General features: G+C 40.2%; 1 protein-coding gene across 1 annotated transcript; it reads left to right on the top strand.

Annotated features, from left to right (window-relative positions):
- The first annotated feature begins 15,903 nt into the window (after window positions 1-15,903).
- On the top strand, window positions 15,904-16,825 carry LOC111344418 (uncharacterized protein K02A2.6). The gene is made up of 2 exons (XM_088751308.1): window positions 15,904-16,139; window positions 16,273-16,825. Exons 1-2 carry the CDS (start codon window positions 15,904-15,906, stop codon window positions 16,823-16,825), a joined length of 789 nt encoding a protein of 262 aa, XP_088607434.1.
- The last annotated feature ends 589 nt before the right edge of the window (window positions 16,826-17,414 follow it).

Raw genomic sequence — 17,414 nt, 5'->3', positions numbered from 1 at the left:
AGTCTCTGGTGAGTCGCGTAAAGCAAGGATCTTTTGCATCTGTTCCTTAAGTTTCTTATAAGCAGTATGTCGATTCGCGAGTTTAATTTTCAAAAGAAAAGCCAATCTCTTTTCCGTCATTTTTCTTATACGACCAGTTCCTTTCGAGGTTTCGAAATCGGATGTCTGTATGCCTGTCACGCTTTTGGGTGGTCTCCTGGCTTGTGGCGGCACGTCAATGTCCGGATTTGGTGAACCGTGAAATGTAGGTGCGCTAACTGTGCTCAATGTTTTGCCAGGAAAGACGGGTTTTCAAATATAAAAGCGAATGTAGCGGCGTCAGCTCCTGTGGCGGAGAGATCCGTGAAACTAAAAATGAACTAAGGACTCACAGTTTCCACAAGGCTGGGATTTATTGTTTATAACAGATGCTGTATTGGACACTTTGCTGAAGAACAACGAGACTGATATAGATCTGATACGTTTGGGGATGGAAGTCGACCTAATGTAACTAAAGGCTGCTCAAAGTTCTTTGAAGTTGCCCGTCGAATTTCTGTGAGCCTTTTCGAAATTACATAAGTGTTTGCGGCATATAAGCTAAGGTCACGTGATGACTAGCGGGGAGTCATTGTGACGTAAAAATGCTGTAGAGGCTAAAAAGGGGAATATAAAAATACTGCGGAAATTAAAGCGCACGGGCACTGTTACAGCGAAGTTCAGCGACAATTCATAACCAATGGTGGAATGATGCGACGATATTTTACTGTAGCTTTGCGGCGACCAAAAATCTAAATTCTCAAGTTCAAGGGCGTGTCGCTCCAAAACGCGGTTAACGAGGTGTTTGGGACTATTTTACTGATCGAAATGACAAACCAAAGTTGACTGTTTGCACGAATCTTTATTCTTGAAAGGCAATCGACCACGAACCAAAATCAACGACGAAAATAACGATTATTCTCACAGTCAATCAATTTATCGAACGATCAATCGTAAACTGAAACAACAATACAATGAAGTTCTATCAATCTAATGAAAAGCCGCGGAATACATAATCAAAGAGTCGCATGTCAAATACTGGGCTCTAACGTCTACAACGAGATTAACAATAAAAGTAAAACAGAGCAAAAGTTTCGAAACAAATTAAAAGAATTTTGGTGGCTGATAAACAGCCCATTGTTCTATCTAAATGATGGGCGTTCACTGACGAATTGGCACGAATTCGGCCTTTAAATCTCAAATCCATAGAGATTATCGCAATATTTGTTATTGTATATTGTCGCCCAACACTGAAAAGACTGGAAAGGAAAAACAAAGTTACAAAGGTACTCAATATCGGTCCCGCTTGTGCCAGAGGTTGAGAAAACGAAAGGGTGAAAATTTACTAAGACTATTCAAAACTTACGAAGAACTGATTAAAGGGACGCTAAACTTGCCTTTTATATGCGCGTGATGACGCTGAAAGGTCCGATTACAAAACCAATAGAAATACAGAAAAACAGATAGCCATTGTAACCATGTGGCTATCTAAGATCATTCTGAAATTAGTGAACTAATCAATAATCAATCAAAAAATGAGCCTTCTGGCTAATGTCCTTAACAGTTATTAAAAACATCGAAACTGGAGAAGCTATTATCAGGCACAGATTTACAGATACAATTCCATAACTTTACAATCCTATCAAAATATGAAGCTTCAAATGTAGAGGTTTTGCAAATAGGGGTTTTTAAGTTGTAGGAATTACTAAGCCTAGTACGGCCATGAGTTACAAAAGAAACGAGTTCATGGCGATTTAGATCTATTTGTCCATACAAGCATTTATAATAAAACGTTATATTCTTAAGCTTTCTATCATATGCTAGTGGTATCAAATCCAGTCTAATAAGTCTTTCCTTATAAGACATTTCTTCAATGCGAGACCGCAGAATCCATCTGGTGGCTCTTCTCTGCACGCGCTCAATCTTGCCTTGTAGGTAGCTATGACTTGGAGACCACACTTGCGTTCTATAGCAAAGTTGCGATTTAACAAGGGACAAATATAATGTCCGTCTGACTGCCAGGTTTGTCAAAAGTGGGCAAGTACGCTTTAGAAGACCAAGTAACTTATTCACTTTCGACACGATAACATTAATATGTTATGATCTTAGAATCGTCAGCATAAAGCGCGGTCTTTACTTCGCCATTTGCAGCGTCAGGCTGGTCTTTAAGAAAAATACCAAACATGAGCGGACCCCGGAGACTCCCTTGGGGCACTCCAGAGGTGACAGGGGCCCATTTTGACGAAGCACCTTCAAGAACTACTCGTTGAAAACGGCCAGAAAGATAATTATTAAGCCATGATAGCAAATTCCCAGAGAGTCCGTACGCGTTCAGTTTAGCAGGCAGAATGTTGTGGTCCACACTGTCAAAAGCCTTTGCAAAATCTAAGTAGATCACATCTGTCTGTATGTTCTTATCTAGATTTAGCCCGACATCGTGGAGAACCGAAAGTAACTGAGTCACACATGATCGATTTTTTAAAAAACGTGCTGAAGATCAGTTTTCAAGCTCTTTAGATGTTCATAAAGGTGATTGAGGACACAGCGTTCGAGAACTTTGCTAGCAATCGGTAGCAATGATATCGGACGATAGTGTTCAGCTAGTTCCTTGTAGTCCTTTTCGTGGATTGGTACAATATCGGCAGTTTTCCATTCACTTGGGGGTTTGGCGCTACCAAGCGACGGATTGAAAATAGCGCAAAGACTTGGTGCGATTTGATTACTGTATTCTTTGAGATGGCGAGCTGAAATTCCGTCGGAATCACTTCCTTTCGAGGTGTCAGGGTTTTTTAGTCGGTGACGCACTTCATCAACAGACACCTCGACTTCTGAGAGTTGTAGATGGGAAATGCAAATTTCAGCAATGTTTTTATCTGAGGCAGGCCGAAACGCAGTGGAGAAATACTTGTTCAAAAGCTCAGCTTTGTCTACCGGTTTTTTAGCTGTCTCGCCCTTCTAGGAGATTATAGTCTGCACACCAGATTTGATGCCCAGGAACGTCTTGTGGTAACTCCAAAACAACTTTGGATTATCTTTAAAACTAGACTCCATCTTGGCCAAATACAATCGATCTTTTTCCCGTTTCAACATCTTGGTTTGCTGGCTTAGCGTCCGGAGCTTTTGTTTACGCTCAGGCGTTTTACTTTTCCTGTATTGCTTTAACGCAGCGTACTTTTTTCGGATCAGGCGGCGCACTTCGGTATCTATCCAAGATGGAGAATTTTTGTCACGCATAGTTTTTATCGGGATGTGGTCTTTGACTGCTGACAAAAACAAATCCTTCCAGTTTGCCCAATGCTCGTCAATATCTACGGAGGCGGCTAAAGTGAAGGGGACGTTTGCAAGGGAATCCCTCAAGCCGTTAAAGTTGCCATTCTCGTAATCGAACACAGAGCGCTTAGCACCCCTTGTACGTTTGAATTTGTATCGGATCTTAAATTCGACGACATAGTTATCGGGGGGAAATTTATCCTCTCGTGGATGATATACCAGGACGTCCTCGATGACCTCCGGGCAATTAAAGAGTAATAGGTCAAGTTTGTTTCCCGCAATGTGCTGCTGTAATATTGTGATTTTGCATATTTTAGTTGTAGGTGTGTCATCGCCTGCTAGTGGAACAAATGCTTTCAGGCTTCGAGCAATTAAATAAAGAACATGTAAACAATCTTTTAAGCGGTCCCGATCAGGGTTAGGGGAGGTGTCCATGAAAATAGTCAAATCTATGCTGTGGTAAAAGTCAGGTAGCGAGCAACAGATGTAACCATGTTTCGTCCAGTTCGCTTGTTCACGTCGAAGGACTCGACGCAGATAAAATATACGGCGCTGGGTAGCTGCTGTGTGAGAAGAAAGCAGTTGCCGAACAGATGAACATGCATTAGCACTAGGGTTAGCCGAGTCTTTGAAAGAAGTAGAAACCATTAGGAACTAGGATGACAGGAGCAAGACTACTCGCGTGAGCGCCATCTTGTTCGTTGCTCGTGTGGCGATTATCGAGGCAGTTTAAGGCTTATTGTGAAGGCCAAGGGTTTCATCAAGATATCCTAAGAAACCATCTTATCTTAAGGAAAAAACTTGTGAAGGTGTAGTCTGATCGTGCGGGTGAGTGTAGTCCTGAGAAGGACTGTTGTCGGTGGCAGTGACTGACGTTTCGACAACCTGTGCGGAAGTCATCATCAGAATCAAGTGAATGATTGTTGTCAGTAGACAACAATGTCTACTGGGTAGACAACATGTCTACTGTTGTCTACTGACAACAATCATTCACTTGACTCTGATGATGACTTCCGCACAGGTTGTCGAAACGTCAGTCACTGCCACCGACAACAGTCCTTCTCAGGACTACACTCACCCGGACGATCAGACTACACCTTCACATGTTACCCCCGGGTTCAAACCATTTACTGCAAGGAAAAAACTGTTGTCTCTCTTGAATATCCTGTCGTTTAAACTAACTGTTGTATTTGATTTATGAGTCAGGCTATAGCCGCTCTAATTACAAACTTGCACTGTAAAACTCTTAAATATACGCATGGTGCTCCAACAGTGGCATTGTTGATTGTTAAAATGACGATAAAAATAGCCATTGACAATGCAAGAGTTAGTTTATACCATCACGTGCTCCGAGGAGACTTACGGCAACTTCAAGTCGAGCGTTTGTTTTACCCGGACATAACAGGAATGAACTGTAAACTTGACAGAAAAAAAGGTTCGCTACTGCAAAAATATGCAAGATTTAACCCCTTTAACTGAAATCAATGGAATATGTTCTCGTATGAATTTGGTTAACAACCAGATAAAGGAGCTACCAACATGAGTATTCAATAGCAACTCCAAGTTGGTCGGACTGTAAGTAACTGATCTTCTTTCCTCTGTTGATAGTAGTAAGAGTTTTATCTCATTATTTACTAGATATTATCAAGAAGGTCCTCCAGCTTAGTGGGTGTGGTCAGCCATAAAGAAACTGAAAGGGGCTGGGACGGGTCGTAGATGGACAGTATTGAATAGAAGAGAATAACAGACCTTAGTTTATTATAGTATCCTCTCAATTAAATAAGGTGTCATCTTCTTATATATGTCGAGGTTCTTCCTTTTGTTACCACCATTCTCTATTGCCTTAACTTTGCTTTAGTTGTTTAAGCGTGACTGGTATGAAAGGAGAGGTGGAGAGAAGCATAGACATACTTTTTTCAAGATAAGAAGAAATAAGAAGGGTAACTGTATGGAGAAAAATCCAAAGGGAACACCATGTGACGCGCCCACCCAAGCGCCCACCCAGGGGAATTGAGGGTTTAAAATTTACAAGTATATGGATATAAAGAAGCAAAGAAATGAAATTAAAGATGGTGATATAGACAATCCCATGAGATGGACCACCAACAAACCAGGTCCACAACAAAAATTGATATTAAAAAGGATATACTGATTTATAAAATGGTTTAAAGAACCTTCAAGCGTTCCCTCAGCTTAAGACGGACCTTACACTTCGCGTTTCTATGTACGTCAGTATCTCAATCAAACGCGAACAGGATTTATAAATTTCTGCGTATAAGTAACACTTAGTTTTAAAACCTACAGGCTTTTATACGGCAACGAGATCGAGAATTTACAAGGCGAAGTATTTTCCCAATTAGTCAAGCTTCTGTGGCTTTAAGTGAAAAGTTGTCTGTACAAATGATTTATGTAAACTTTTGTAACACTTACTTCCAGGACTTTCCATCCCCCTCCCACTTTCCCAAGTGACATTCCTCCCAATTTTGGAACCTTATATCCACTAACATTAGTCTTCGTTTGAATTCGATTCACGAAAAGAGAGTTTTGTGGATGTTACGGAAGGCAAATATAATTTAATTGGTCATAAAGTCGTACCAGAGAACATTCAAAGGAAAACATCCCATGCAGCAACTGATTGACACCTGAAAGCTGGTTTATTTACTTAGAACAAACCTTACTTCCAGAGTAAAATCCTTTTTCGTTTAGTTTCTTAGTTTCTGTAAGTAATAAAAGTTTAAGATTACAAAGATGATGTTTTCATTCTTTTCATTTACTTAAAGCAGTCAAATTTTCTTCACACTTCATTCATGGCGAGGAAAACAGGGTCGAGGATGGTTTTTAAGCTAATTGTGGTAATTGATTTATTGGTCAAGCTATAGCCGCTCTAAGTGCAAAACGTCACTTTCAGGACAAAATTTAACAACTCTTCAATATACGCATGGTGTACTGATAGTGGCATAGTTTTTATAATACCTGCTGGAAAAGGATAATAATAGATATTGACAAGTGTTAGTTTATATCATCACGTGCTCCGAGGAGACTCACAGCAACCTCGAGTCAAAAATGAACGTACGCTGAAAACTGACTGTTTGAATGAATCAAACTTGCATTAGTGGCAGTAAAGAACTGAAGTGGATAACTTCTCCTCTTTAAATAGTGGTTGTATAGAATATTTTAAGAGTTAATTTTTTCCTGGCTCGTGATCGAGATGTGCTCAAAGTCCTGTTATTTGTTGAATATGAGCGAATATGTCTTCATGTTTAACAACTGTGATCGACACCAAGGCGAGTAACATAGAGTTAGGTTCGCTTGTAAATTAGCATCTTGGAGTGATCATATATCGGTCATATCAATATTATTGCAAAGGCGGTTGTTTTACCTGGACATGACACGAATAAAATGTAAATCCGACAGAAAAAAAGGTTCGCCACAGCGACAATACAGTAAGAGGTGACTTTCAACTGAAATCAAGAAAATATCTTCCTATAGGAAGTTGGGTATCAACCAGATAACTGAGCTACCACCAAGGTGATCAGATTGTAAGTAACTTGTACTCATGCCTCTGTTGATAGCACGAAGAGTTTGATCTTAATATTTATTAGATATGATCAAAAAGGTCCTCAAGCTTAGTGGGAGTAGTCAGCCATAGAGAAAGTAAAAGGAGTGGGACGGTTTGTAGATGGACAGTATTGGACAGAAGAGAGTAAAATACCTTCATTAAAGCATCCTCTCAGTTTAATTAATGATCATATTCTTATAGATGTCGGTGGTTCTCGCTTTTTAAACCCCATTCCCCATTCTCTTAATAACTTTGTTAAATTTGTACAAGTGTAGCTGGTATGAAAAGGAGAGGTGAAGGGAAGCGAAAAAGAGATTGATAAATGAGGAACTACTATTTACAGATTAAGAAGAAATAAGTAGATTAACTAAGGGAAACGGAACCCTAAAGGAAAAGGCGCGAACTGGACACTAAGACCTTGGCGAGATTTGAGGTTTTAAAAATACACTCATTTACAGATATAAAGAAGCTAAGAACTAAAATTAACGACGGTGACATGGACAATACCATGAGACGGGCCCCGAACAAACTAGGTCCACATCATTACTGATGTAAAAAAAGGACTTGGACTTGTTTTTTGAAAATGATTTAATATAACCCGCTAGACCTCCCTCCTCGCAGTCCGCATTTCTCTTTGCGCCAGCATCTCAGGTAAACGCGAAGAGGATTTATGCATTTCCACGTATTGGAATTAAAAAGATTTCAAAGCTTAAAGGCGATTATATGGCAAGAAGATCAAGAATTTGCGAGGTGATTTATTTTCCCAACTATTCAAGCTGCAATGGCTGTAAGTGAAAGTCGTCCTCTCATATTATTAGTAGTATTGACAACACACTTTATCATCTAGTAGTGCATGTTCCATTTCATCGAATGGATTCTCAACACTTAATTTAGTGTCCCTGTCTGAGTAAGTGTTCCAGGAGCCAAAAGTGGTGGTCTACCGATTTGGCTGAGACTTGGCACAAAAGTTGAGTGTGATAAGATATTTCAAGACCCACTTTGGCTCACTTCTCTAACTGTTTGTTCTGGAGTTTCAGGGGGGGTACCATTTGTGGCCTATGGAGCACCAAAAATTCATCCTTGTAGGTGGCATTTTGAAAGTGTTATAAAACTCCATTGGTAAATAGACCCTTCCACGGTTTCAGCGGCCATATTGGTTGGGGGTCAAACAAAACCTCGTTGCGTAGCAACGAGCCATAGAATCTCTTATGATAAGAAGACGGGTATCGCTACCCTCGTTTAATTTTTGCTTCGTTCAGGAACAAGAATTAATATTCATCGCTGAAAAAGAGAAGACATTAATTAAGGTGAGTGACTTTTTCTCCTCTTGGCGAAAAACCTTATGGGAACATTCGGATCGATTTCCTTTGGACATGACCTCGCGGCCGACATAATGCCAGAAGGTCAGAGTATGCTTTTTTGAATGACTTTTTATTATTAAGTAACTTAATTGGGCAGAGGAAAAATTGAAATAAATGTGTTTACGTTCTCTTAAAACCTTTTCGTCCAGACAGGCTAACATAATCTTGAAAAACCATTAACTCGGCATAGAGAAACCATTGCTTAGTTGGATTTTGGAGATAGGTGTTCTGTCGGCTGCTGTAACAGCAATAGAAGATATGCGAAAAAATGGGTCATCCACTCACATGTACAGAAGTTATCGTTCCACAAGCCCAAGCAATCGTTTATTGAAGCATAGTCTCGACAGGTTCAGAAGGAAAGAAAAGATTTCTCAATAGGAAAGCCAATGGAGAGTGTTTTCGTCTGCTCCAATTATTTTCGATACGGGAAGCCTTCAGTAAGCAACCCAATACCTACTCTTTTTTTGACTCCTTTTGAGCATTCAAATACTTAGTCACCCAAAAAGCTGCGTCGATTAGAGTATCAAAAGGAGACTGCAACGTCAGCTGTAACCAAGTCAGTTGTACATGCCGGCCCATCAAAAGTAATACCGGTTGATAATAACGATATACCCGCAAGTGACGAACTGATGAAAAGTGAAGATGATTCCCCACGGTTAACACTGTGTACAGCCTCTGCACAAATAACCAGAGATGCTGATGTTCGACTCTATACTGGCATGCAAAATACAGATGCTTTTATTTCAGAACCTTATTTGAATACTTACTACCTAAAGCTAAGAATATCACTTACTGGAAAAGGGATAAGCAAACTGAGGCAGAGAAGCCCAAAAGGTACTCTGATAAGACCATGGATGAGTTCTCAAATTTCAGGAAACCTGGCCCCTAAAGGAAACTAAAACTTGAGCAGGAACTTTTACTGGTAATGATGAGGCTTCGCTTAGCTTTGTCTGTTGTGGATCTGGCATTCCGATTTGCAATATCAGACACTGTTGTCAGTTCAATTTTTATCTGCTGGATAAAGCTAATGAACTATGAGCTCTCATGGCTTATCAGGTGGCCCTCTAAGGAGCACACAAAGAAAGTGCTACCAAAGTGCTTCGAAAAATAGTACTCTAAAGTTCGGTGCATTATTGACTGTTCAGAAGTATTTATTAGAACACCATAAAGCTCAGAGATACAGGCTATTTGTTGGTCAGACGATAAGCACCATTGCACATTTAAGTTTTTGATTGGAATAACTCCTAATGGATTAATTTCTTTTGTGTCTGATTGCTATGGGGGGTAGAGCATCAGACAAATTTATTGTCATGGACAGTAGGTTCATGAACCACCTTGAGCCATTTGACCAAGTTATGGCCGACAGAGGCTTCAAGATTCGTGATGACTTGGCCATGTATTAGGCTACCTTGGCCATTCCACCAAGTATTGTGGGGTACTTCCAAATGCAATCACAAGATGTGTTAGAAACATCAAGGATGGCAAATGTGCGCATTTAGGTAGAGCAGGCAATAGGCAGGGTCAAACACTTCAAGATTTTAAGTCATATAATGCCAATGAGCTGCCTGCCCTTGTGTGATGACATCTTCATCACATTCTGTAGCCTATCCAATCCTCTTCCTCCCCTATGTGAGTAATATATATTAAAGAGAACCAAAAATACTGGTGCCTGTATTCTCGCTAGACAGTCTTGCAGTTACATGTAAAAGTTGAAACTGTTGTGCCCATTCACTTCATGTAAATTAAGCAGAGAGCTGTTCAGTTGCTAGGAAATATCCACCATAACTTTTAGATACCTATATAATTTGAAAAAATTAAACAAAAAGGACTAGAGCTATATTGCTGATTTCTGTCTTACATATTAAATGCAAAGACTAGCAAAAACTAACGATAAAAACCGACGTTTAACAAGTTCGATTGTTTGGTGAACGAAATGCTTTTCATCAGAGACTTAAAACCCACTCTGAACGTGCAAAGCGATTCAATTCGCGCAAAAGTATTTGTTTAATTAGCTCGTAACATATTTCTGCTAATTTAGTGTTACACCTTGCCACAAACTTCATTTTTTATTTCTCCTTGACAATGGCGTCATGATGACACCGAAACGTCGGTTTTTATCGTTAGTTTTTGCTAGTCTTTGCATTTCTAAATCTTTATTGATACATATTAAATGACAGTGATTAATTTATTTGATTGATTTAAGCTGTCTACAAGAATAACATAGCCAGTGAAGTTCTCCTGGTTCAGTAGTGAGCTCTTTACATTCCCTGTGATACCACAGCTCACACTGATCCCAGCATACACTATTTTCACCATCCTTCTCAATATCAACAGGTTCCAAGCCCAGGCATTTACATTTTGGACAATAAAAGATACCTACTAAGGCCAGCAAAGCCTTAACAACATAACCTTTGTAAAAGAAAACCAAATTCTGCTCAAGTGTTTGATAAAAAACCTCATCTGGCAGAACTACTTCCACTAAAGGTTCACCTACTTGTGTCCACACAACAAAATACCCCTTACAGCAATTTGATAGGACAATTTCCCCTTGTAATTGGGTGTGATACTTATATCCCTTGTTCAGACATACTATACCACTATCCATCCGTAAAAACTCGGTTCGATTCCAGGCATCAAGAACCTTTCACCTTTAATGCTGTATGGACATTTGCATTCTACAATAAATGTTCCACAGCAATCACAGGTGCCAATAGCATCAGGACCTGCCCCAATGTAAGGGAGATCCATTTTTACAAATAAGCCAGCCAGAAAAATCTGCACGTTGGTGTGCTTAGGTCCCTCTGTTTTTACAAAAGCATCTAATGCATCCTTCTCATTAGCTCGCCCCCACTGCATAGCTGGAACATTATTTAGGGACTGGTGATGAACAATTCTGGCAATAAGGGGTTTGGTCTTGACCACCTTTTTGCATCCAGCTATCAGTGTCTTCACTTTGGTATGAACCTCATGAAGTTTTGAGGCGGCAATCCTTCCTTTCCTTTGCTACACCCATTCTGTACATTGGCTTTGAGCCGTAGAGACCTTTTCCATGGAATCACACTGATTCTGGCTAAAGTGAAGTGACTCAAGAAAGCCTATCACCATGGTTACTTCCCCTTCTCCCTTGTGTATTGAGGCAAATTTCTCTGCAACTTGGTTCAGTGGAAGAGGTAAGTCTTGTGCATCATGACTATCTTTTTCCTCTTCGACAGCCTTAAAAATCACGGACTTATTAGTAAAATTTTTCCATTTTGCAAGAAATCTATTTTTGCTTTCTTCAATGACAGCACGTTCACACTCTCTGCGAGGATCAAAAGTTTTCTTTAAATCTGAGTTGATTTCCCTCCTTTCTTGGGTTTTTTTGTTGTGTGAATCAGTTCTTATTTTCAAGTCTTTGATTTTCTTAGGCTCAACCTCTCTGAAGGTGCATTCAATCCATCTGTATGGTACAGATGTATATGAAGGATTGGTGAAGCCTATAGAAACTGCATGCTCCACTTTGTACAAAAGTGCCATAACATGATTGCAACTTAATTTGGGAGTAGCCTGTTGTACAGCTACACCAGGCAGACAGGACAACCCCTCACCCCCGATTTGTATCAATGGCTACCCACACCTCCCGTGCCTCATCTCTTACTCGTTGGGATGGTGTATCTTTGCACTTTAAAATGCACTCTCCGGTTGTAACAAATGTGTGTGAATACACCGTACCCACGAATCAACCGGCAAAGTAGAAACAGCCTTTACAAAGCTTGTACTTCCCTACATAATCCGAGTCAAATTATTTCTTTGACAAAATAAAAGAAAACACTATCCCAAGGTCTAAAGCTGGCCATGTTGTCATATCGTTTCTCCAATCATATTCCGCAATAAGCCTGGGGTCGCTAGGGAGATTCTTAATTGGTTGTTGGTACTCGACTGTAAGTCTCGACCTCAACTCCTCGTCGGATACCACAACCCGAAAATTGCGTTCAGAAGCAGAACCTGTTAAACTTAGGTAATCTTTTAGTTTCCCTAAGCTTTTCTGGAAGAAGTTTTCGTTAAGATCTTCTGGATTTACACTAGAGGGCTCTTTAGGAACACGCGTAGGCACGTTTCGAAATAAAAACAATTCATTTAAGAATTATTTTTAAAAGCTTGAAAACACCTAAAGTACAAAAACCAAAACTAAAGTTTTAAGTACGTTGTAATTTTACCACCAAAAATCCTAAAAACTAAAACTACACAATATCGATGGCTTTAAAATATATTCTAATTTCTCAACCGAAAGAAGTGCTTTTTAAAATGCCATTCTCGCATCATGGCGGCCTCTATGTCACTTTCGAACAACATACCAATCTGCTCGTAAAACGCAGAGATAAAAATGTATTTCGAACAATTCGGCACTTACTTTCAGTAACGCCTTATCTTTGTTTCCACTAGATTTGGAGACGAAAATAAGCCATTTTCCCTGTATAAAGTTAAGATATTGAGCCAAGGTACCGAAGCACGTCTAATATTACAAAAGAATATATTCTCGTTGCTACGCAACGAGGTTTTGTTTGACCCCCAAACAATGTGGCCGCTAAAAACCGTGGAAGTGTCTATTGTGCTGCCAAATGAATTTCATCATGGACTCTACTAAAGTGGAGCTTTTAATTCATAAATGTAACTTTGTTCCCCGGCGATTAGACAGAGAGGGGCCTTGGGCTAAAGTGAGGTCAAATTTGAGGTCAAAATCACTACCAAAAATTGCCATTTTTCAAAAAAACCATAACATTCACCTGCCTTCTTACATAACTTTCAATCACATCCGGGAAGTACTTTAGTGACCTATTTATCAAAATCAGTTGAGAAAAGTTTGGCTTATTAAGAAATATGTCGACTCATAGCTTACAATTACTCTAAGAAGGCCTATGATTAGTACTACAAACACCTAGCGGTTTAGTAAAATAAACGTAATTTTTTTTTCTTTGAAAACCTAATACCCATTATACAGCACAAATGATGATGTTCTGACATAGATATGACAATATTTTTTAAAGATGCTTGAATTTCCTCTGATTTATATTTTTCAGGTCTTATTTCCATGCCTACTATACTCACTAGCATGCAAAGTCTCTATTTTTTGATGCAGTATGAAGTGAGCCTAACGAAAACGACCGTTAACAGAAGATCTGTGGTTAAGCTTTTGATAGCCTTGCTAGCTCTTGTAAATGAGCATGATGGCATCAGTAAAAGAGCAGGATGATACATACAGGTTGTAGTGAGTAGCGTCCAGGTGACTTGTGATCCATCCGATTTCCCAAGTACGTTAGAGCTGAATAAATCAAATCATCCGGCAGGAAATAAGAAATCCACACTCAGGAGAGCTGGATAACAAATATTTTGTGTTGCAGTTCATATGAAACATGCCATGCAACACCTCGAGATACATTTGTTATTGTATCGACTGACCAACCATATTGGACGCGAGAGTGAGAGGACTGCACCAAGTCGAGGAGTCACGCAACCTTCACTGAGTTTTGAGTAACGCGGGTTTGTCGACTATCACTTGCGGCAATCACAGGAATTTGCTTACTGCAGAAGAGGTTCTAATTTATACTGTAAAAGATACCTCCTCTCAAAAGGAAGTACTTTTAGGTCTATAAATTTATTAGTTAGGTAATACTATCAATTATTAATATAAACATTATCTTATCTTTATACGTAAGTCTTATTTTGTACTTTATTACAACTATTGTTTAGGCATCTTTTTATTTTATACACGGCCCCACAAGCTGCACAGCTTCAATGCTTATCGTGTCTAAATAAAGGTTTTACTTACTTATTTACTTTTGCTTTTGTAACACCTTGGCTAATCTTCCCTTGGCAGAGAGTTCGCGAAAGTTGAAATCTTCATACAAAAGAGAACTGGAAAACCATCAAACTATTTTGAAAAATGTGTCCTAAACCCTTTTCATAGGAAAAATTGAGGAAACAATTTTTTGACGGGAAGTTGAGAGGACTGCTTTTAGCGAGAGTGGCACTAAAAAAGCCATTTGCTACATTTATGCGCGTGTATGAGCCCTTTCTGATATTTTTAATTAACTGTACTTGTAGCTTTGGTATAACCCGATCTTCCTCTCGCCCCGAACTCACTTGAACCCTTGTACTTGTATTTTAGACAAGTAGTCATGTAATTATTTAGCGCAAGACAACAAAGGAGTCATTCTTGTTTCGTGCAGAGCCCATGACGCGGCACCGCACTGATCATTTACCCCTCCAAAGAAACAAAGCGCCATCGTAAAATTATCCTGAAACTTCTTATCGCTATACTTTTAATACTTGATAAGGACACAAACATTTACACTTGAATAGGGGGAGGAATGGAAACTTGGTCCAGTCCTAATACTCTCACGTCCAAAATGGCGGGCCCTATTGGCATCATCTCATGTCTCTTGTGGAATATTTCATTTAAACAGCAACAATAATTTTTTGTCATCCAGCTCTTTTGACTTTGGACTCCCTCTTTGTTAGATGGTTCCATTTATTCAGTTCTAAAGTACCTAAGATGTCTGGCGGATCACAAGTCACCTGGAAGGTGCTCACTGCGGCACTTAAACTTATGGTCATGCTCGCTAAGTGATTTGCGAGAGCTATTCAGTTTATTCAAAGGTCAGGCGTAGATCATCTTTTAACGATCGTTTTATTCTGAGCTCACTGGTTGAGGCCGGGTTAAGGTCATTTTATTTTCAATTAAAAAACGACCCGACAAAATATAGAGACTTTGCATGTTTGGAGTATAATATGTACGGAAATATGGCCTGAAAAACATAGATCACAGAAAATTCAAGCATCTTTGAAAAATATATTGCTGTATCTATGTCAGAACATCATCATTTGTGCTCTATGATTGGCACAAGGTTTTCACAGGAAAAAAATTATCTTTATTTTGCTAAACCGCTGACTTTGGTCTGTTTATAGCATGAATTATGCTTAAAATTCCGTTTTGCTTGGCCTTAGAGGGGCATGGAGAGTTTGTGCGAAAAACTTAACAAACCTTAATAAGCCAAATTTTTCTCAACTGATTTTGATAAATAAGTCACTTAAGTACATACTGGATTTCGTATGAAAGTTATGCAAGAAAGCAAATAAATGTCATGGTTTTTTTTGAAAAATGGCAATTTTTGGCAGTGAGTTTGACCTCAAATTTGACCTCACTTTAGCCCCAGGCCCCTCTCTGTTTAATCGCTTGAGAACACAGTTACATTTATGAAGTAAAAGCTCCACTGTAGTAGATTCCATGGTCAAATTCATTTGGCAGCACAATTTACCAATGGGTTTTTATAACACTTTCAAAGTGCCACCTACAAAGATGAGTTTTGGTGCTCCATAGGCCGCAAATGGGACCCCCTTGAAACTCCAGAACAAACAGTCAGAGAAGTGAGCCAAAGTGGCTTTTGAAATATCTTATCACATACAACTTTTTATGCCAAGTCTCAGCCAAATCGGTTGACCACCACTTTCGGCTCCTGGAACACTTTCTCAGCAGACCTCTGTTACACACAGAACGATAAAGGTCGCCTACAATCATTGATCTTGGAGGACATAAGAGGTTGGCCAAAAGACAAGAACCAACTATCACCCCTTGTCACACCATACTTCAGCATCCGTGACGAACTGGCAGTCACTGATGGCCTCATCCTCCGGGGCGAGAGATTGGTTATACCAAAGTACATGAGGCCTCAGTTAAAAAAAGACATCCACGCTGGACACCAAGGCGTCGACACATGCCTGCGACGAGCTCGAGAATATCTATTTTGGCCTGGAATGAGTAAAGAGATAAAAGAGTGGATACAAGCGTGTGAGGCGTGTAGAGATTTTGAACAGACACCATGCAATGAGCCTCTTATGAGCCAAGACATTCCTGAACGAGCCTGGGAGAAGATTGGCTGCGATCGAACTGTTATAATGTAATGGTAAAGACTACCTCATCACTGCTTGTTACAAATCAAACTTCTGGGACCTGGACCGCCTTACTGACACCAAGTCCACAACGGTCATCAAGAAGCTAAAAGCCCATCTTGCTCGATTCGTGATTCTCAGACAGCTGGTCTCTGACAATGGACCTCAGTTTGTGTCAAGTGAATTTCACGCTTTCACCAAGAGCTGGGGTATTGAACACACCACCACCTCACCTCACAACAGCAAAGCCAATGGCAAAGTTGAATCCGCCGTGAAAGTAGCCAAGCGCATGCCGCGGAAAACCGCCAAATCAGGCCAAGACCAATACCTTGCCTTGCTCAACATCAGGAATTCCCCAACACAAGGCGTAGACAGCAGCCCAGCCCAGTGTCTCATGGGTAGGAGGACCAGGACCCTGCTGCCGACTACAAAATCCCTGCTGGAACCAAGAAATCCCCTGAACCCTCACGAGATGGAACAGCTTCAATTAAACCAGAAAAGACAAGCAAAGTACTATAATCGTACCGCACATGACCTACCTACCTTGAAGGAAGGGGACACTGTCCGCATGAAACCTTTTGTCCTTGGACAACACACCTGGAAGAAAGCTGAGGTCACCCGCAGGCTGAATGAAAGATCGTATGAAGTTCAGGCCTCCGGCACAACCTACAGACGCAACCGACAACACCTGTGAAAACCTCACAGCCCTCCAAGCAACAAGACCTTGCCAAAGAACCTCATCCTATGCCAAGTGCTGACTGTAAGGTGACCACCCCAGGATAAGACACACAGCACAACGCCAGCCCACAGAACCAGGAAGAGGGAGCAAGTGAGACAACCACTTTGCCCAACCCTTGTGAATCTGGAGCAGTGAAGCGTTCCCGATCAGGCCGTGCCATTAAGCCACCAGCTAGGCTGAGAGACTATGTGCTAACTTGAACGCTGTTGCGAGAGACAAACCAATACGGAACAAAGAGACTGTGACATTTTGTTTTCATATATTTTCCTTTATTGCCTACATTTGGTAATCGTTTTTTTTTCTTTCGCCACATTGTTGCTCAATTTGCTAGTTCATATTGTTACCCTAATCTCCCCCCCCCAAAACACACACACACAAAAAAGGAAAGATGTTACAGTGTGTATTGCGTGACGCTTACGTCATGACCTCGCTTTTAGGAATAAAGCTGTCTTTGTTAATCGGCCATCTTAAAAACTGCGTGTGGAGTCACTGAAGCTATCTTCTCATCAACAATATCCCTCCAATATTGCTACAACGTATAGCG

The sequence above is a fragment of the Stylophora pistillata genome, chromosome 1 (assembly GCF_964205215.1).
Source record: "Stylophora pistillata chromosome 1, jaStyPist1.2, whole genome shotgun sequence".
NCBI lineage: Eukaryota > Metazoa > Cnidaria > Anthozoa > Scleractinia > Pocilloporidae > Stylophora > Stylophora pistillata.
Note: the sequence above shows the minus strand (reverse complement) of the source record. Positions and strands in the feature narration are given on the sequence as shown.